The sequence below is a fragment of the Oncorhynchus masou genome, chromosome 13 (assembly GCF_036934945.1).
Source record: "Oncorhynchus masou masou isolate Uvic2021 chromosome 13, UVic_Omas_1.1, whole genome shotgun sequence".
In the NCBI taxonomy this organism is placed as follows: Eukaryota; Metazoa; Chordata; class Actinopteri; order Salmoniformes; family Salmonidae; genus Oncorhynchus; species Oncorhynchus masou.
The window spans coordinates 28,687,539-28,708,957 of NC_088224.1; the positions used below are offsets into that span (position 1 = coordinate 28,687,539).

At 46.0% G+C, this 21,419-nt stretch overlaps 1 protein-coding gene across 1 annotated transcript in view; it reads left to right on the forward strand.

Annotated features, from left to right (window-relative positions):
• LOC135552058 (receptor-type tyrosine-protein phosphatase U-like) overlaps window positions 1-21,419 on the forward strand; it is a 245,449-nt gene that overhangs the window by 178,707 nt on the left and 45,323 nt on the right. The window contains exons 11-14 of the mRNA XM_064983432.1: window positions 1,299-1,500; window positions 8,917-9,019; window positions 9,666-9,963; window positions 13,940-13,976. Coding sequence (XP_064839504.1) covers window positions 1,299-1,500; window positions 8,917-9,019; window positions 9,666-9,963; window positions 13,940-13,976 — 640 coding nt within the window. The remainder of the gene's footprint in view (window positions 1-1,298; window positions 1,501-8,916; window positions 9,020-9,665; window positions 9,964-13,939; window positions 13,977-21,419) is intronic.

Consider the following 21,419-nt stretch of genomic DNA (forward strand, 5'->3'; position numbering starts at 1 on the left):
TTGGTGATATGTGATTATATTTACTATAGTATGAAATTCACTGAGGAGGATGGTCCTCCCCTTCCTCTGAGGAGGAGCATCCACTGACTTGTATATATGTCTCTAATCACCTGCCACAGACCTCTGTAGCCAACTATTAGAGCATACAGATATTTCTGTACATTAAGTAGAAAGAAAGAATTTAGCTATTAACACCAATCAAGCCACAGTCATATTTAGCTTTTCTGACCATGTTTAGTTGGAGAAATGTAACTACTCTTCACGGATGCAATAGGTCTGCCTGGCAGTCTGGCATGTGTCTGTCTTTTTATCCGGCAGTCAAGCAGGCTGCGGTGACTTTGCTGAATGAATGAAAGGTGTCCAGACAGAGACAGGTCTGGGCCTGACGAGTCTGCTCTGACAGAAAGGGAGTGTGATGAAAAGGAAGAGACGTGTAAATAGTGAGATTGAGAAATCCTGATAGATAGAATGAGGGAAAGGGAAGGAAGAAGCTGTTGGAATAGACATTAAAGGTGAAATGGAAAAGAGACTAAAGATATGGAGAAAGGAAAAGGAAAGAAGCTATAGGAGAAGATGAAGAGAAGTGAGAAGATTAATTTTGGCAGAGAGTGAACGAGGGGCGGTATGGAGGAGTGAGAATAGACGGTTGAATCAGGAGAGAGGGGAATGAGAAACTGGGATGTGTCAAAGCTGCCTGGTGAGAGGATAGAGAAGAGAGAGAGAGAGAAGAGAGAGGGGGAGGAGAGAGGGAAAGAAAAAAGATAAGAGAGGTGAGAGGAATGATAGAAGAGGGAGAAGTGAGTGAGGCACTGCAAACAGGATCTCTGAGAAAGAGGAGGAGAGAGTGAAGCAGAAAAGAAGAACAGCAGAAATAATTGGGTTGTCTGTGTAGTGACAGAGGAGACATTCTGAGTTCAGAAATTATCTCATTTTGGACTGCGTGGTGGAGTCACTGTGGGTGGTGGTGCAAGGCAGGCAGGCAGGCACAGGCACAGTCAGAGGCACAGTAACCCCTGTTTATTTGTAGATATATCGCTGCTTGACTCCCAACATTGAAACAACCCACAGCAAAACATCCAACAACAATAACACAAACAACAACACCTATTGTATGATCTCAGGAAGCAGAATCAAATCTCGCTGTGATTTATTTATGTTCACAGTTTGTAAGCAGGGACTGCTTATTGTGATTCTATGGCTTGTGTTTTCTTCCCTGTTCCTAAATCTGTTACAGCAACAACAGTCTTACAACCCAGAATTGTGATCATATTTGTATGTGTTCTGTTCACGGTCTCCAGATCAGTTACCAGGGCATCGAGTCATCCGACCCGGGTATCAACGTACCGGGCCCTCGCCGTACTGTCTCCAAGCTGAGGAACGAGACATACCACATGTTCTCTGGTCTACACCCCGGCACCACCTACCTGGTGTCTGTTAGAGCTCGCACCGCCAAGGGCTTCGGGCAGACGGCCCTCACTGAGATCACCACCAACATCTCCGGTAAGGGTGTGTGGCATGAGCGCTGACCGCCTCTGGAGTTAGGGCTGAGGTTGGGGGCTGACGGCGGAGGCTGGGGGCAGAGGCTGGTGGCTGACGGCGGAGGCTGGGGGCTGAGGCTAGAGGTTGAGGCTGGGGCTGGGACTGGGGGCTGGGACTGGGGGTAGACTAGAAGTGTTGCTGTGGGTTTGACTTGATCACTTGTTCCTTGTTCTGGACTGAGAGATAGGACTGACTGCTGCTCAGATTCTGTGGAAGGAAACAAGTGCTAGGTCCACACAAAGATGTTGCATAAACCTTACTTAATTTGTTTATTATTTTTCATACTTTTTCACTGCATCAGAATAGCATACATGATCTGATTCCTGGGTCTTGTTCAAAGAATATAAGTTCCCTTCTCCCACACACCAAGCTTGCAAAGTATCCCATACTTTTTTTGTGTTGTTTTAAATCAAATCAAATCAGTTTTTATTGGTTTCATCCTCATATTTAGCAGATGTTGTTGTAAAATGCATGAGTTCCTAGCCTTCACTGTGCAGTAGTATCTAACCATTCACAACAATACACACTATCCAAAAGTACAATAATGGAATTAAGAGATATATAAATATTAGGATGAGAATTGTTGGAGTGGCATTGACTGGAATACAGTAGAATACAGTATATATAGATGAAAGGAGTAAAACAGTATGTGTTCCAGTGTTCCATTATTAAAATGACCAGTGATTTCAAGTCTACATTATGTACATAGGGCATTAGCATCTATGGTATTGGGTGGGGGCCGGCTATCTAAAAGTCTGATGGCTTTGAGATAGAAGCTGTTTTTCATTCTCTCTGTCCCAGCTTTGAGCACCTGTACTTACCTCACCTTCTGGATGATAGCGGGGTGAACAGGTCGTGGCTAGGGTGGTTCATGTCTTGGTGAACTTTCTGGCCTTCCTGTGACATCGGGTGCTGTAGGTGTCCTGCAGGTCAGAAAGTGTGTCCCCGGTGATGCGCTGGGCAGACCGCACCACCCTCTGGAGAGCCCTATGGTTGCGGGCGGTGCAGTTGCTGTACCAGGCGGTGATACAGCCTGACAGGATGCTCTCAATGGTGCATCTGTAAAAGTTTTTGAGGGTGTTAGGGGTTTCCTGAGGTTGAAGAGTCGCTATTGCGCCTTCTTCACCACACATCTGTGTGGTTGGGCCATTTCAGATTGTCAGTGATGTATGCTTTTCACCTTCTCCACTGCGGTCCCGTCGATATGGATGGGGGCGTGCTCCCTCTGCTGTCTCCTGAAGTTCACGATCAGCTCCTTTGTTTTGTTGACGTTGAGGGAGAGGTTATTTTCCTAGCACCATTCCATCAGGAACCTCACCTCCTCCCTGGAGGCTGTTTCATCATTGTTGGTAATCAGCCTATTACTGTTCTGTCGTCTGCAAACCTGATGATTGAGTTGGAGGTGTGCGTGACTAAGCAGTCATGAGTGAACTGGGAGCCTGTGAATCTATTGGAGCGGTATGCAAATTGAAGGCTCTAGGGTGTCAGGTATGGTGGAGGTGATAAGGTGCATTCGGAAAATATTCAGACCCCTTAACTTGTTCCAAATTTTGTTACTTTACAGCCTCATTCTAAAATGTATTAAATCTATTTTTTCCCTCATCATTCTACACACAATACCCCATAATGACAAAGGAAAAACAGGTTTTTAGAAATGTTTGCGAATGTGTAGTTTAAAAAAATACAAATATCACATTTACATACTGTAAGTATTCAGACCATTTACTTTGTTGAAGCACCTTTGGCAGTGATTACAGCCTCAAGTCTTCTTGGGTATGATGCTGCAAGCTTGGCACACATGTATTTGGGGAGTTTCTCCCATTCTTCTCTGCAGATTCTCTCAAGTTCTGTCAGGTTGGAGGGGGAGCGTCGCTGCACAGCTTTTTCAGTTCTCGCCAGAGATGTGAGGTCGGGTTCAAGTTGGGCAACTCAAGGGCATTCAGAGACTCATCACAAATCCACTCCTGCATTGTCTTGGCTGTGTACTTAGGGTTGTTGTCCTTTTGGAAGGTGAACCTTCACCCCAGTCTGAGGTCCTGAGTGGTCTGAAGCAGGTTTTTATCAGGATCTCTCTGTACTTTGCTCTGTTTATCTTTCCCTCAATCCTGACTAGTCTCTCAGTCCCTGCCGCTGAAAAACATCCCAACAACATGATGCTGCCACCACCATGCTTCACCGTAGGGATGGTGCCAGGTTTCCTCCAGACAAGACGCTTGGCATTAGGCCAAAAAGTTCATTCTTGGTTTCTTCAGACCAGATAATCTTGTTTCTCATGGTCTGAGTGTCTTTCGGTGCATTTTGGCAAACTCCAAGCAGGCTGTCATGTGCCTTTTACTGAGGAGTGGCTTCCGTCTGGCCACTCTACCATAAAGGCCTGATTGGTGGAGTGCTGCAGAGATGGTTGTCTTTCTGGAAGGTTCTCCCATCTCCACAGAGGAATTCTGGAGCTCTGTCAGAGTGACCATCGGGTTCTTGGTCCCCTCCCTGACCAAGGCCCTTCTCCCCGATGACAGAAGTGTCTCTGTGGTTCTAAACTTCTTCCATTTAAGAATGATTGAGGCCACAGTGTTCTTGGGGACCTTCAATGCTGCAGAAATGCTTTGGTATCCTTCCCCAGATCTTTGCCTCGACACAATCCTGTCTCGGAGCTCTACGGACAATTCCTCCGACCTCATGGCTTGGTTTTTGCTCTGACATTCACTGTCAACTGTGGGACGTCGTATAGACAGTTGTGTGCTTTTCCAAATAATGTCCAATCAATTGAATTTACCACAGGTGGACTGCAGTTAAGTTGTAGAAACATCTCAAGGATGATCAATGGAAACAGGATGCACCTGAGCTCAATTTCAAGTCTCATAGCAAAAGGTCTGAATAGTTTCAGAATGCACTGTGTGATCCTAACTAGCCTCTAAAAGCACTTCATGATGACAGATGTGAGTGCTAAGGGACGATAGTCATTTAGTTCTGTTTTCTTTTCTTTCTTGGGTACAGGAACAATAGTGGACATCATGAAACAATTGAGGACATCAGACTGAGACAAGGAGAGATTAAATATGTCCGTAAACACTCCTGCCAGCTGGTCTGCACATTCTCCGTGGACGCGTGTAGTGACGTCGTCTCGGCCGACAGCCTTGGGAGGGTTAACACGCTTAAATGTCTTAATCACGTTGGCCACGGAGAACGAGAGCTCACAGTCCTCAGTGGCTCTGCGTTACCCTCAAAGCTGGCGAAGAAGGTGTTTAACTTGTCTGGGAACAAGACGTTGGTGTCCGTGACGTGGCCGGTTTTTCCTTTGTAATTCGTGATTTTCTGTAGTCCCTGCCACATAAGTCTTGTGTTTGAGGCGTTGAATTGCGATTCCACTTTGATTCTGTACTGTACTGACGTTTTTCCTGTTTGATTGTCTTACGGAGGGTATAACTGCACTGTTTGTATGCGACCGTATTCCCAGTCACCTTGCCATGGTTTATTGCGATGTTTCGCGCTTTCAGTTTATGGTTTTTGATTTGGGTAGGTTTTAATAGTCACAGTGGGAACAACATCCACTATACACTTCCTGATGAACTCAGTCACTGTGTCAGTGTATACATCAATGTTATTCTCAGAGGAAACTCAGAACATATCCCAGTCCGCGTGATCAAAATCATCTTGAAGCATGGATTCTGATTGGTCAAACCAGCGTTGGATAGACCTTAGCACGGGTGCTTCCTTTTTGAGATTCTGTCTATAGAAAGTGAGGATCAGAATGGAGTTGTCATCTGATTTGCCGAAGGGAGGGCGCGGGGGTGCCCTGTAGCCAACCCGGAAGGGAGAGTAAGATTTGTAGAGAATTTTTGAAATGCGAGTACTACAGGCAATATGTTGATAGAACTTAGCGTTTTCCTCAAATTTCCTTTTGTTTTCCTCAAATTTGCTTTCCCCAGCTACAATAAATGCGCACTCAGGATATGTTTCCAGTTTGCACAAAGTCCAGTGTAGTTCCTTGAGGACCGTTGTGGTATTGGCTTGAGGGGTAATATACACGGCTGTGACTATAACCGAAGAGAATTATCTTGGGAGGTAATACGGTCAGCATTTGATTGAGAGCTAGTCTAGGTCTGTGTGAAGGAAAGGACTTGAGTTCCTGTACGATATCACAATCACACCTTTCTTCTTCCCGGAGAGTTTTATTCCTGTCTGCTCAATGCACAGAGAACCCAGCTGGCTGTTTGGACGGGGACTTGCTTCACTAGCGAGTTATATATTCGGAAGCGGTGGATGGTGTGCACGCCTCCTGAGTCGGACTAAATGTCCACTCCGAATACCGTGTCTCCGCCGGCGGCATCTTGAAGCAGCTTCTGGGATAAGTTCAATTGCCTTGTTGTGCAATAGTCACTGATGTTCATTGGCATTTCAATTGATGAAGCATTTGACTGTAAAACAAATTACAGATTGTGGCTTTAAAGTATTAAGTAAATCCCACTGGCTCAGTCTTTCTCCTTAACTGTTGTGTGGTTGTACAGGTCTCCTCTATTGAACCACAGTCATTGCTTGACCCTTGACCTGTGAGCTGCAGTTGACACAAGTACTGCAAATGTCTCCTCTGACCTGTCTCATCTCTCTCTCTCTCTCTCTCTCTCTCTCTCTCTCTCTCTCTCTCTCTCTCTCTCTCTCTCTCTCTCTCTCTCTCTCTCTCTCTCTCCCCTATCCACTTAACTCTTTTCATTTCTTTCTCTACCATGCCCTCTTAAACACATTATGATAAATTAAAGTGTTCTATCCATTGTCCTTCATCCTCGGTCATACATTTACGAAGGCTTGGTTTTCTATTCCGCTGTTGGAGGTATTGAATCCAGCCATACACACACACCAGGATGTAAGCTGTCTATACTGAGTTGAATGTTAAACTATTACTTGGTCTAATATACTGTATTTGGGTTTAAACTCAAGGTACAATACAGGACTGCCCAAACGTGAGCCAAGTGTATATGTTCATGCATGCTCTCGTACGTGTGTGTGTATATTTGTACATTTTATAATGAGGTGTTTATGGGTTCATTGATATTCTAACATAGTTTTCTGACCCAAAATGAAAGACAACACCAGGTAACAAATTCTGCAACAACTAAGATCACTGAAGCGCCTGGCTCAACTTCTCCGCTGTTCTGGTGCCCCGTCTACCATGCTGTAAACAGCGTGAATCGAACCCCTGCACATTCGCAGATACTGCATGTGACTTTCTGAGAGCCAAGTCTTGTATTTTGCTAATCTCAATATCTGTGGTGCTGCTCGTGGCAACGTCATTATGCGGAGTCTACCTTTAATTTCAGAGGCTGTTGGTTTAGCTGATTAATAATCATCTTTCTTTACTATGAAACCTCATGTTTTTTTTATTGCCTGGCTGCTCCCTTGCTAATTGTCTTTTAACGGTAAACAGAAATGGGAACACAATTGTGTGTGTGTGTGTGTTCACTGGCGCTCATCACAGTATTGTTGATCCAGTCTACAGTCTTGTTCATGGGGGTGTGGCTGTGAGATGTGTCCTAATTACAGGGGATTCTTATCGTCCCTGTGAATAACCATGGGAATGTCCTTCTTGCTGTCTATGTGAATAACAGTTTTATCTCACTTCCTGTGCTATCCAGTCAGGTCCATCATTATTTTGACATTATTATTTTAGCTGTCTACCACAGCATATTGGAGTTGAAATAAATAATGAATATGAAAACATTCAGCTTTAATTTGAGGGTATTTACATCCAAATCGGTTGAACGGTGTAGGAATTTCAGCTTTTTGTGCTTCCCCCTCTTTTAAGGTAACAAAAGTAATTGGACAATTGGCTGCTCAGCTGTTTCATGACCAGGTTGTGTGTTATTCCCTCATTAGTTATTTTACAAATAAGCAGATAAAACGTCTGGAGTTGATTTCAAGTGTGGCATTTACATTTGGAATTTGTTGCTGTTAACCTTCAATATGAAGTCCAAAGAGCTGTCACTGCCAGTGAAGCAAGCCACCATTAGGCTGAGAAATCAAAACAAACCCATCAGAGAGATAGCAAAAACATTAGGTGTGGCCAAATCAACAATGTGGTACATTCTTTTTTTCTAAAGAACGCACTGGTGAGCCTACAAACACCAAAATGCCCAGAAGACCACGGAAAACAACTGTTGTTGATGAAAGAAGAACTCTTTCCCTGGTGAAGAAAAAACCCTTCACAACAGTGGGCCAGATCAAGAACACCCTCCAGGAGGTAGGTGTATCAATGTCAAAGTCAACATTCAAGAGAAGACTTCACCAGCGTAAATACAGAGGGTTTACCACAAGATGTAAACCATTGGTAAGCCTCAAAAACAGGGAGACCAGATTAGTTTGCCAAACAACATCTAAAAAACCCTGTACAGTTCTGAAGCAGCATCCTATGGACAGATGAGACAAAGATCACCTTGTACCAGAATGATGGGAGAAGAGTATGGAGAAGAGAAGGAACTGCTCATGATCCAAAGCATTCCACCTCACCTGTGAAGCATGGTGGAGGTGGTGTTATGGCGTGTGCATTTATGGCTACCAATGGAACTGGTTCCCTTGCATTCATGATGTGACTGCTGACAAAAGCAGCAGGATGAATTCTGGAGTGTTTAAAGCTATATTAACTGCTCAGATTCAGCCAAATGCTTCAAAACTCATTGGATTGCGCTTCACAGTGCAGATGGACAATGACCCAAAGTATACTGCGAAAGCAACCCAATACAAAGAAGTGGAATGTTCTGCAATGGCCAAGTCAATCAAATGCCCTGAATCTAATTGAGCATGCATTTCACTTGCTGAAGGCAAAATGCCCCAAGAACAGGCATGAACTGAAGACCGCTGCAGGAAAGGCCTGGCAGAGTATCACTGGGGAAGAAATCCAGCATCTGGTGATGTCTATGGGTTCCAGGCTTCAGGCAGTCATAGACTGCAAAGGATTTGCAATCAAGTATTAAAACTCACAATTTAATGTATGATCATGTTAGTTTGTCCAATTACTTTTGAGCCCCTAAAATTGGGGGAACCACATGTAAAAAGTGCTGTAATTCCTACACCGTTCACCCGATTTGGATGTAAATAACCTCCAATTAAAGCCGAAAGTCTGCACTTTTAGCTTGTCTTGATTGTTTCCTTTCAAATCCATTGTGGTGGCGTACAGAGCCAAAATGATAAGAACGGGCAATGTCCAAATATTTATGGACCTGACTGTATATGATTTTAAAATTGTTATTTACTCTCTCATTTTCTTTCTCTGTCTCTTATTCTCACACACCCTCACTTCCCTGCTCCACCTCTTTCTCTCCCTCTTCTACCCCCTCTCTTCTCCATCTCTACCCCTCCCTTTTCCCTCCCCCTCTCTGCTCCCTCTGCCAGCCCCAGTGTTTGACTATGAGGATGTCCCAGCCCCACTCAGTGAGTCAGAGAGTACCATCACTGTGCTGCTGAGACCTGCGCTGGGCAGAGGAGCACCAGTCAGGTACAGTCACAGTATTAATCACAGTAATAGACCTCATGCAACTGTCACTCATGTCTATTACGTTGCTCACTGTAGCACTTATAAAAAATAGTGTTATTGATAAACATGTCATTGGAATAAACATGTCATTGTTTATTCCAATGATTCCACATTTTATTTGTGTTTCTTATTTTATTTCACCTTTATATAATCATGAAGTGTCTTTGGTAACCTTAAAGGGACCATCCAGAGTTGAAACAACAATGAAGCATTCTCTTCACTACTGTTTCAGTATAAAGCTGAGGGATGGGCCTGGAAAAATGTAAACATTCTCAAATTCATACACAGGGCTATGGATGCAATGACTGACCATCTGAGATATCAAAATTATAGTCTTAATAACCATGTTTTGAGGTTATATAGTGTTTGTTTACATTTACTTTGTTTACAAGCATTGTCGTAAAATGAGTTTATATTTTTGTTTCTGATGAGGTACGACAGTTGAACAAAGCACATGAGGCATTTATTTTCACGAATCAATGGGTACATATAACACCTTTACAAGTCCAAAAATTGTTTTAACAACTGCAGATTGCCCCTTTAAGATCGGCAACTGTTTCCAGCGTAGTTATCACCTATCGGTCTGTTGTCATTCCTCTCCCCCCAGTGCATACCAGGTGGTGGTAGTAGAAGAGGACGGTTCTAGGCGGATCAGGAGGAGGAGGAGGAGGAGGAGGGAGCTGGGTAGCGGTTCAGACTGTTTCCCTGTGCCAGCGTCCCAGGTGGAGGCCCAGTCTAAGGGGACGCCTCACTACTACACAGCTGAGCTGCCCCCCTCCAGTCTCCCCGAGGCCACTCCTTTCACCGTAGGGGACAACCACACCTATAACGGCTACTGGAACACTCCCCTGGACCCCTCCAAGAACTACCTAGTCTTCTTCCAGGCTATAAGCAACTTCAGAGGGGTGAGTTTATAGACCTGTCTTTAAAGCCAGAGTCAAGTCTGGAGTCTTTGTCAAACATGCCATAGGAGGAGGCAAGACAGCACAAACAGATCAGGGGATCAGACTAAGCTGCAGTCCCTTTGAACAAATCAAGTGTTATTGAATTGCGAAAGTAACACTGTGCATGGCTGGTTGTAGCAGAAAGGACCTTCAGCTTTGAAACTCAGGCTGTTTTGGCCCAACTCTCTCTCTCTCTGTGTCTTTCCTTCCTTCTCCCTTCCCTTCCCTTCTCTCTGCCTGTCCCTCTCAGAGCATGCTGGAAAGTCTATCGAGAGGAAAGTCTGAAATGATACTCAAGCATAGATTATGGAGGAAAGTAGGGCCCCAGGTGTGACTAAATAAATGCTGTTTAAATCATGAAGCCCATATGGAGATAAATGACTACAGTATGATCTGCCTGGCTGCAAAGAGTTGGTTATCACGCCTCATATGTACAGTATATATGACTATATGACTCTGGTAGCTACAGATTTATAACAAATATTTAATATAAGGTGTGCATCAAGGCAGGTTGGAAACTGTGTCGTCGATAGTTGTACTGCAAACTCCTGGGTCAAAATGCATCAGAGAGAGTCACAGGGCAGAACTGGTCAAACATGTGCTTCCTAAGTGGTTGCTAGATGCAGTAGGGGTAAAGCTCTACAGGTTAGAAGGCTGAGGTTAAGGATAATGCTCCATAGGTTGTAAGGCTGGTATGACTAATGTCACTTGGCTAAAGTTAAAGACTTACCCTCAGTGTCTCTGTCCCTCTGAATCACAATCGGATAGTAGTCTCCTGCCTCTCTTAACTATTGGTCATTAAAGCCAATGACTCCCCCCTTAATACCCAATTAAATGTAGTGTGTGTGTGTGTGTGTGTGTGTGTGTGTGTGTCATTATTACTGTGGTGTTATTATAGTGTATTTACCTGAGTTAGAGATATAGGCACCACTCTATTTCATCCTGACACGGCAGCTCATAACAACAGTGGAATATTATAATTCATGTAAATGATTGTTTCTCTGTCTGCCCTGAGCAGTTTCTCAATCTGTTTATAAAACGTGGCTTTTCGAGTCAGCCTGGATTTGTGATGTGTGTGTGTGTGTGTGTGTGTGTGTGTGTGTGTGCTTGTTCACTGTCTCTGTAAAAATGGGGAAAGCACATGATTTATTTATTTGACAATTATTCAAGATAATTAGCTGTAGGTTTCCAGAACCATGGCTCTGAGAGCTGCTGCTGCCACTGAATGGAACTGTAATGACTTTGACAGATATGTCTTTACTGGAGCTTGAAAGACAGCCAGATTGGTGCAATCAGTTCTTTATAAAACACTGAAGCGTACAGACACACACACACACTCATCGCAATCTAGGCTGACTCGAATATACAGTACCAGTCAAAAGTTTGGACACAATCATTCCAGGGTTTTTTCTTTATTTTACTATGTTCTACATTGTTATGTTCTACATAGAATAATAGTGAAGACATCAAAACTATACATTAACACATATGGAATCATGTAGTAACCAAAAAAGTGTTAAACAAGTCAAAAGTTTAGGGTCACTTAGAGATGTCCTTGTTTTTGAAAGAAAAGCACATTTTTTTGTCCGTTAAAATAACATCAAATTGATCAAAAATACACTGTAGACATTGTTAATGTTGTCAATGGCTATTGTAGCTGGAAACGGATGATTTTTAATGGAATATTTACATAGGCGTACAGAGGCCCATTATCAGCAACCATCACTCCTGTGTCCCAATGGCACGTTGTGTTAGCTAATCAAAGTTTATCATTTTAAAATGCTAATTGTTAATTAGAAAACCATTTTACAATTATGTTAGCACAGCTAAAAACTGTTGTTCTGATTTAAAGAAGCAATAAAACTGGCCTTGAGACTAGTTGATTATCTGGCGCATCAGCATTTGTGTGTTCGATTACAGGCTCAAAATGGCCAGAATTAAAGAGCTTTCTTCTGAAACTCTGTTCTTGTTCTGAGAAATTAAGGCTATTTCATGCGAGAAATTGCCAAGAAACTGAAGATCTCGTACAAGGCTGTGTACTGTTCAGTTCACAGAACAACGCAATCTGGCTCTAACCAGAATAGAAAGAGGAGCGGAAGGCAAGAAAAAAAGTACATTAGAGTGTCTAGTTTGAGAAACAGACGCCTCACAAGTGCTGAACTGGCAGCTTCATTAAATAGTACCCGCAAAACACCAGTCATAACGTCAACAGTGAAGAGGCGACTCCGTGATGTTGGCCTTCTAGGCAGAGTTCCTCTGTCCAGTGTCTGTGACCTTTTGCCCATCTTATTCTTTTCTTTTTATTTGCCAGTCTGAGATATAGCTTTTTCTTTTCATTTCTGCCTAGAAGGCCAGCATCCCAGAGGCGCCTCTTCACTGTTGACATTGAGATTGATGTTTTGCGGGTACTATTTAATGAAGCTGCCAGTTGAGTACTTGTGAGGCGTCTGTTTCTCAAACTAGACACTAATGTACTTGTCCTCTTTCTCAGTTGTGCACCGGGACCTCCCACTCCTCTTTCTATTCTGGTTAGAGCCAGTTTGATTTGTGCTGTGAAGGGAGTAGTACACAGCATTGTACGAGATCTTCAGTTTCTTGGCAATTTCTCGCATGGAATCGCCTCAAATCAATTGACCCGTTCCCCAATTCTCTGTACAGGCATTATTAATGATAGTGAACAGCATAGTCAACTTCAGGATCTTGAAATGCTACTGTACACTATTGTGACAGGTGCTACCAGCTACCTGCCACTCAACCTCTGATATCGGCTGAAAATATTGGCATATCATATCTGAGGATCATTCTATAAATAACATCAGAACATATCAGGCAAGGAGGTGTCATCAGCAGTCAGTAGAAGTACAAATGACATTTGACCAGGGTCAAAAGTAGTGCACTATATAGAGAACAGGGTGCCATTTTGGATTTGCGTTTTTATGCCAAAATGTGCTGAGAGTCCGAGTCATGTCAACCTTGACAGAGGTGACACATGACATATCAGCAGGTGGGACTGTAATAATCTGAGAATTGTGGGTAAATGCATCTTCTATCTCCATGACTAAGAGTTTGGCGGAAACAGACCCACTCGGAAAACAGGTTTTCATTTAAAAAAGGTAAGTTAGTAGGCGCTGAGGTGAAAGGGTTCTGACTCCAATCTCAGAGCCCAGATTAGATTAAATACTTGATTTAGCATGTTCCTAATCTTAATTTGATAATGTGTCTCTGGTATCACTGTGACTGGCTGGGTAGGAGCTGGTGTGTGTGTGTGTGTGTTTGTTTGATTTGATGTGTGTGTCATTATTACTGTGGTGTTATTATAGTTGTGTATTTACCTGAGATAGAGATATAGGCACCACTCTATTTCATCCTGACACGGCAGCTCATAACAACATTGGAATATTAGAATTCATGTAGATTATTGTTTCTCTGTCTGCCCTGAGCAGATTCTCAATCTGTTTATAAAACGTGGCTTTTCGAGTCTGTAAAAAGGGGGACTCACATTATTTATTTGACAATTATTCAAGATAATTAGTTGTAGGTTTCCAGAACCATGGCTCTGAGAGCTGCTGCTGCCACTGAATGGAACTGTATTGACTTTGACAGATATGTCTTTACTGGAGCTTGAAAGACAGCCAGATTGGTGCAATCAGTTCTTTATAAAACACTGTAGCACTAGTGTGTGTGTAATGGGTTGGGTGGGCCAGGGGACTGGATGTTGTTGATGAGAACAGAGGGCGTTTCATTCACACACCCATTCATGTATTCATTAATTAGCTATTTTGTGCTTTAAAACACAAAGTGTCTAGGTGACTAAGACACAGACAGACAGACACAAACACATAGATACACACACGCTCTTCTACCTGTTCTATGCTTAAAAAAATAGATTTTTGGTTGTGGTTATCCCATGCTAATGAATCTCCCATTCTTGTTTCAGGAGACGAGAATTAACTGCATCCGGATTGCCCGTAAAGGTACGTTCAGATCATTCCATTCTATCTTCTTTGATCTTCATCATTGAGAGGCATTGAGAAATAGACTAGATAAGAATACTTCCTGGCAAAGCAGTATTTACATCTTCCATGCTCCATGATGCTTCAGATGCACTCTGATGTGGATGGAAAGCGTCCCTGTCACTCGGAGGGTAAGAGAGAAGGAGAGGGAGGCCTGCTCTCTTACACTCTCTCTCTTCCTGTGCTCTCTTTGTTATTTGAAGCGTCCTGACATCAAGGGGTCTCTTCTTGCCATTGTCTGCTGGCGCTACACACCACCCAGGCAGAGGAGCTGTGGGTGTATGCAGAGAAGAGTTCCCGGCAGGATATTTCTAGTACTCTTCATTTGGTTCTTGACGGTGGCAGGGTGGCATGGTGAATGGAGGGAGGAGAAGAGAGGAGAGGAGAGATTGGTGCTGTTCCTGTGGTGGTGGCAAAGAGAGAGGTTCAGGAGGAAGGGTACACTGGAATTCTCTCTTTTTCAATTCTATTCAAAGGGCCTTATTGGCATGGGAAACATATGTTAACATTGCCAAAGCAAGTGAAATAGATAATAAACCAAAGTTAAATAAACAATGAAAATGAACAGTAAACATTACATTCGCAGAAGTTCCAAAGGAATAAAGACATTTCAAATGTCATGTTATGTATATATACAGTGTTGTAGCGATGTGCACATAGTTCAATTTAAAAAAGGGAAAATCAATAACATAAATATGGGTTGTATTTACAATTGTGTTTGTTCTTCACTGGTTGCCCTTTTCTTGTTGCAACAGATCACAAATCTTGCTGCTGTGATGCACACTGCAGTATTTCACCCAGTAGATATGGGAGTTTATCAAAATGTGTATTGTAGGCCTCCCGGGGGGCGCAGTGGTTAAGGGCGCTGTACTGCAGATGCAGTACTGGAGGATGTTGCAGGCAGCAGAACGTTCTTCACGGCGTCTCCAGATTATCAATGGAAATCAAATTTATCAACCCATGGAGGTCTGGATTTGGAGTCACACTCAAAATTAAAGTGGAAAACCACACTACAGACTGATCCAACTTTAATGTAATGTCCTTAAAACAAGTCAAAATTAGGCTCAGTAGTGTGTGTGCCCTCCACGTGCCTGACCTCCCTACATTGTTATGAACTTGAGTGAAGACCCAAAAGCGGTTTTAACAGAAAACAGAGTTCTTTAATGAAAATACAGGAATGGCATAAATCCTCTTCCAACGTTGTCAGCGGAACAAAAATAACGTTAGTATAGTGCAGGATGCTCCTGCCAGGCAGACTCCGACAGGACAGGACAAGGTGGAAGCAAACGAGACGACAGCTTGCTTCTGGCATCAAAAAACACAAACAAGAATCAGACACTGAAAGTAGCAGGAACAGAGAGAGAAATAGAGACCTAATCAGAGGGGGAAGAGAGAACAGGTGGGGAAGAGTGAAAGAGCTAGTTAGGGCAGATGTAGAACAGCTGAGGAATGAGAGACAGAGAAGGTAACCTAAAAAGACCAGCAGAGAGAGAGAATGAAGAGAAAGGACAGGAACAGACATAACAAGACATGACAGTACCCCCCCACTCACCGAGCGCCTCCTGGCGCACTCGAGGAGGAAACCTGGCGGCAACGGAGGAAATCATCGATCAGCGAACGGTCCAGCACGTCCCGAGAGGGAACCCAACTCCTCTCCTCAGGACCGTACCCCTCCCAATCCACTAGGTACTGATGACCACGGCCCCGAGGGCGCATGTCCAAAATCTTACGAACCCTGTAGATGGGTGCGCCTCGACAAGGATGGGGGGAGGGACGAGCGGGGGCGCGAAGAACGGGCTTAACACAGGAGACATGGAAGACCGGGTGAACGCGACGAAGATAGCTGGAGAAGAAGTCGCACTGCGACAGGATTAATGACCTGGGAAATACGGAACGGACCAATGAACCGCGGGGCCAACTTGCGAGAAGCTGTCTTAAGGGGAAGGTTCTGAGTGGAGAGCCATACTCTCTGACCGCAACAATATCTAGGACTCTTGGTCCTACGCTATTAGCGGCCCTCACAGTCTGCGCCCTATTACGGCAAAGTGCCGACCTGACCCCCTTCCAGGTGCGCTCGCAACGCTGGACAAAAGCCTGAGCGGAGGGAACGCAGGACTCGGCGAGCTGAGATGAGAACAGCGGAGGCTGGTACCCGAGGCTACACTGAAAAGGGGATAGACCGGTAGCAGACGAGGGAAGCGAGTTGTGGGCGTACTCTGCCCAGGGGAGCTGTTCTGACCAAGACGCAGGGTTACGAAAAGAAAGACTGCGTAAAATGCGACCAACAGTCTGATTGGCCCGTTCGGCTTGACCGTTAGACTGGGGATGAAAGCCGGACGAGAGACTGACGGAAGCCCCAATCAAACGGCAAAACTCCCTCCAAAATTGAGACGTGAACTGCGGGCCTCTGTCGGAAACGACGTCAGACGGAAGGCCATGAATTCGGAAAACATTCTCGATAATGATCTGAGCCGTCTCCTTAGCAGAAGGGAGCTTATCGAGAGGAATGAAATGAGCCGCCTTAGAGAATCTATCGACAACCGTAAGAATAACTGTCTTCCCCGCTGATGAAGGCAGTCCGGTGATAAAATCTAAAGCGATGTGAGACCACGGTCGAGAGGGAATGGGAAGCGGTCTGAGACGGCCGGCAGGAGGAGAGTTCCCAGATTTAGTCTGCGCGCAGACCGAACAAGCGGCGACAAATCGACGCGCGTCACGTTCCCGAGTGGGCCACCAGAAACGCTGGCGAATGGAAGCGAGCGTACCCCGAACGCCGGGGTGGCCGGCTAACTTGGCAGAGTGGGCCCACTGAAGAACGGCCGGACGAGTAGGAACGGGAACGAACAGAAGGTTCCTAGGACAAGCTCGCGGCGACGGAGTGTGAGCGAGTGCTTGCTTTACCTGCCTCTCAATTCCCCAGACAGTCAACCCGACAACACGCCCGTCAGGGAGAATCCCCTCGGGGTCGGTGGAGACCTCAGAAGAACTGAAGAGACGAGATAAAGCATCAGGCTTGGTGTTTTTGAGCCCAGACGATAAGAAATAACAAACTCGAAACGAGCGAAAAACAGAGCCCAACGAGCCTGACGCGCATTAAGTCGTTTGGCTGAACGGATGTACTCAAGGTTCCTATGGTCAGTCCAAACGACAAAAGGAACGGTCGCCCCTCCAACCACTGTCGCCATTCGCCTAGGGCTAAGCGGATGGCGAGCAGTTCGCGATTACCAACATCATAGTTACGTTCTGACGGCGATAAGCGATGAGAGAAAAACGCGCAAGGATGGACCTTGCCGTCAGAGAGAGAGCGCTGAGAAAGAATGGCTCCCACGCCCACCTCTGACGCGTCAACCTCAACAACAAACTGACTAGAGATGTCAGGTGTAACAAGAATAGGTGCGGATGTAAAACGATTCTTAAGAAGATCAAAAGCTCCCTGGGCGGAAACGGACCACTTAAAGCACGTCTTAACAGAAGTAAGGGCTGTGAGGGGAGCTGCCACCTGACCGAAATTACGGATGAAACGACGATAGAAATTAGCGAAGCCCAGAAAGCGCTGCAGCTCGACGCGTGACTTAGGAACGGGCCAATCAATGACAGCCTGGACCTTAGCGGGATCCATCTTAATGCCCTCAGCGGAAATAACGGAACCGAGAAAAGGGACAGAGGCGGCATGAAAAATGCACTTCTCAGCCTTCACATAAAGACAGTTCTCCAAAAGGCGCTGGAGGACGCGTCGCACGTGCTGAACATGAATCGAGAGAGACGGAGAAAAATCAGGATATCGTCCATGTAAACGAAAACAAAAATGTTCAGCATGTCTCTCAGGACGTCGTTAACTAGTGCCTGAAAGACAGCTGGAGCGTTAACGAGGCCGAAAGGAAGAACCCGGTATTCAAAGTGCCCTAATGGAGTGTTAAACGCCGTCTTCCACTCGTCCCCCTCCCTGATGCGCACGAGATGGTAGGCGTTACGAAGGTCCAATTTGGTGAAAAACCTGGCTCCCTGCAGGATCTCGAAGGCTGAAGACATAAGAGGAAGCGGATAACGATTCTTAACTGTTATGTCATTCAGCCCTCGATAATCCACGCATGGGCGCAGGGACCCGTCCTTCTTCTGAACAAAAAAACCCCGCTCCGGCGGGGGAGGAGGAGGAGACTATGGTACCGGCGTCGAGCGAAACCGACAAATAATCCTCGAGAGCCTTACGTTCGGGAGCCGACAGAGAGTATAATCTACCCCGGGGGGAGTAGTTCCCGGAAGGAGATCAATACTACAGTCATACGACCGGTGTGGAGGGAGAGAAGTGGCCTTGGAACGACTGAACACCGTGCGCAGATCGTGATACTCCTCCGGCACCCCTGTCAAATCGCCAGGCTCCTCCTGTGAAGAAGAGACAGAGGAAACAGGAGGGATAGCAGACATTAAACAGGTTACATGACAAGAAACATTCCAGGATAGGATAGTATTACTAGACCAATTAATAGAAGGGTTATGGCGCACTAGCCAGGGATGACCCAAAACAACAGGTGTAAAAGGTGAACGAAAAATTAAAAAAGAAATGGTTTCGCTATGATTACCAGAGACAGTGAGGGTTAAAGGCAGCGTCTCACGCTGAATCTTGGGGAGAGAACTACCATCTAAAGCGAACAAGGCCCTGGGCTCCCCTAACTGTCTGAGAGGAATGTCATGTTCCCGAGCCCAGGTCTCGTCCATAAAACAGCCCTCCGCCCCAGAGTCTATCAAGGCACTGCAGGAAGCAGATGAACCGGGCCAGCGGAGATGGACCGGAAAGGTAGTGCGTGATCCAGAAGGAGAGGCCTGAGTAGTTGCGCTCACCAGTAGCCCTCCTCTTACTGATGAGCTCTGGCTTTTACTGGACATGAGGAGACAAAATGACCAGCGGAGCCGCAGTAGAGACAGAGGCGATTGGTGATTCTCCGTTCCCTCTCCTTGGCCGAGATGCGAATACCCCCAGCTGCATAGGCTCAGCATCCGAGCCGGCGGAGGAGGGTGGCAGTGATGCGGCAGGTGGCAGTGATGTGGAGAGGGGAGCAACGGAGAACGTGAGCTCCTTTCCACGAGCTCGGCGACGAAGATCAAACCGTCGCTCTATGCGAATAGCGAGAGCTATTAAGGAGTCCAGACTGGAAGGAACCTCCCGGGAGAGGATCTCATCCTTAACCTCGACGTGGAGACCCTCCAGAAAACGAGCGAGCAAAGCCGGCTCGTTCCAGTCACTAGAGGCAGCGAGAGTGCGAAACTCAATAGAATAATCCGTTATGGATCTATTCCCCTGACATAGGGAAGACAGGGCCCTGGAAGCCTCCTCGCCAAAAACAGAACGGTCAAAAACCCGTATCATCTCCTCCTTAAAGTCCTGATACTGGTTAATACACTCAGCCCTCGCCTCCCAGACTGCCGTGCCCCACTCACGCGCCCGTCCGGTAAGGAGAGAAATGACGTAGGCGATGCGGGCTGCGCTCCTGGAGTAAGTGTTGGGCTGGAGAGAGAACACCACATCACACTGAGTGAGGAATGAGCGGCACTCAGTGGGCTCCCCAGAGTAACACGGCGGGTTGTTGATCCTGGGCTCCGGAGACTCGGAAACCCTGGAAGTGGGCGGTGGATCGAGGTGGAGTTGGTGAACCCGTCTTGTGAGGTCGGAGACTTGGACGGCCAGGGTCTCAACGGCGGAGTGAAAAGGGTCCGGAGCCGCTGGGTCCATTCTTGGTCTGATTCTTCTGTTATGAACTTGAGTGAAGACCCAAAAGTGGTTTTAACAGAAAACAGAGTTCTTTAATGAAAATACAGGAATGGCATAAATCCTCTTCCAACGTTGTCAGCGGAACAAAAAGAACGTTAGTATAGTGCAGGATGCTCCTGCCAGGCAGACTCCGACTGGACAGGACAAGGTGGAAGCAAACGAGACGACAGCTTGCTTCTGGCATCAAAAAACACAAACAAGAATCAGACACTGAAAGTAGCAGGAACAGAGAGAGAAATAGAGACCTAATCAGAGGGGGAAGAGAGAACAGGTGGGGAAGAGTGAAAGAGCTAGTTAGGGCAGATGTAGAACAGCTGAGGAATGAGAGACAGAGAAGGTAACCTAAAAAGACCAGCAGAGAGAGAGAATGAAGAGAAAGGACAGGAACAGACATAACAAGACATGACATACATGACCTCCCTACAACGTCTGGGCAAGCTCCTGATGAGGTGGCGGATGGTCTCCTGAGGGATCTCCTCCCAGACCTGGACTAAAGCATCCGCCAACTCCTGGACAGTCTGTGTTGCAACGTGGCATTGGTCGATGGAGCGAGACATGATGTCACAGATGTGCTCAATTGAATTCAGGTCTGGGGAACGGACGGGCCAGTCCATAGCATCAATGCCTTCCTCTTGCAGGAACTGGTGACACACTCCAGCCACATGAGGTCTAGCACCAGCATATGGTCTCACAAGGGGTCTGAGGATCTCATCACGGTACCTAATGGCAGTCAGGCTACCTCTGGCGAGCACATGGAAGGCTGTGCGGCCCCCCAAAGAAATGCCACCCCACACCATGACTGACCCACCGCCAAACCGGTCATGCTGGAGGATGTTGCAGGCAGCAGAACGTTCTCCACGGCGTCTCCAGACTGTCACGTCTGTCACATGTGCTCAGCGTGAACCTGCTTTCATTTGTGACGAGCACAGGGCACCAGTGGTGAATTTGCCAATCTTGGTGTTCTCTGGCAAATGCCAAACATCCTGCACGGTGTTGGGCTGTAAGCACAACCCCCACCTGTGGACGTCGGGCCCTCATACCACCTTCATGGAGTCTGTTTCTGACTGTTTGAGCAGACACATGCACATTTGTGGCCTTCTGGAGGTCATTTTGCAGGGCTCCGGCAGTGCTCCTCCTGCTCCTCCTTGCACAAAGGTGGAGGTAGCGGTCCTGCTGCTGGCTTGTTGCCCTCCTTCGGCCTCCTCCACGTCTCCTGATGTACTGGCCTGTCTCCTGGTAGCGCCTCCATGCTCTGCCAAATCTCGCATTGATGTGCCATCCTGGATGAGCTGCACTACCTGAGCCACTTGTGTGGGTTGTAGACTCCGTCTCATGCTACCACTAGAGTGAAAGCACCACCAGCATTCAAAAGTGACCAAAACATCAGCCAGGAAGCATAGGAACTGAGAAGTGGTCTGTGGTCCCCACCTGCAGAACCACTCCTTTATTGGTGGTCTCTTGCTAAATGCCTATAATTTCCACCTGTTATCTATTCCATTTACACAACAGCATGTGAAATTTATTGGCAATCAGTGTTGCTTTCTAAGTGGATAGTTTGATTTCACAGAAGTGTGATTGACTTGGAGTTACATTATGTTGTTTAAGTGTTCCCTTTATTTTTTTGAGCAGTGTAGTTATTC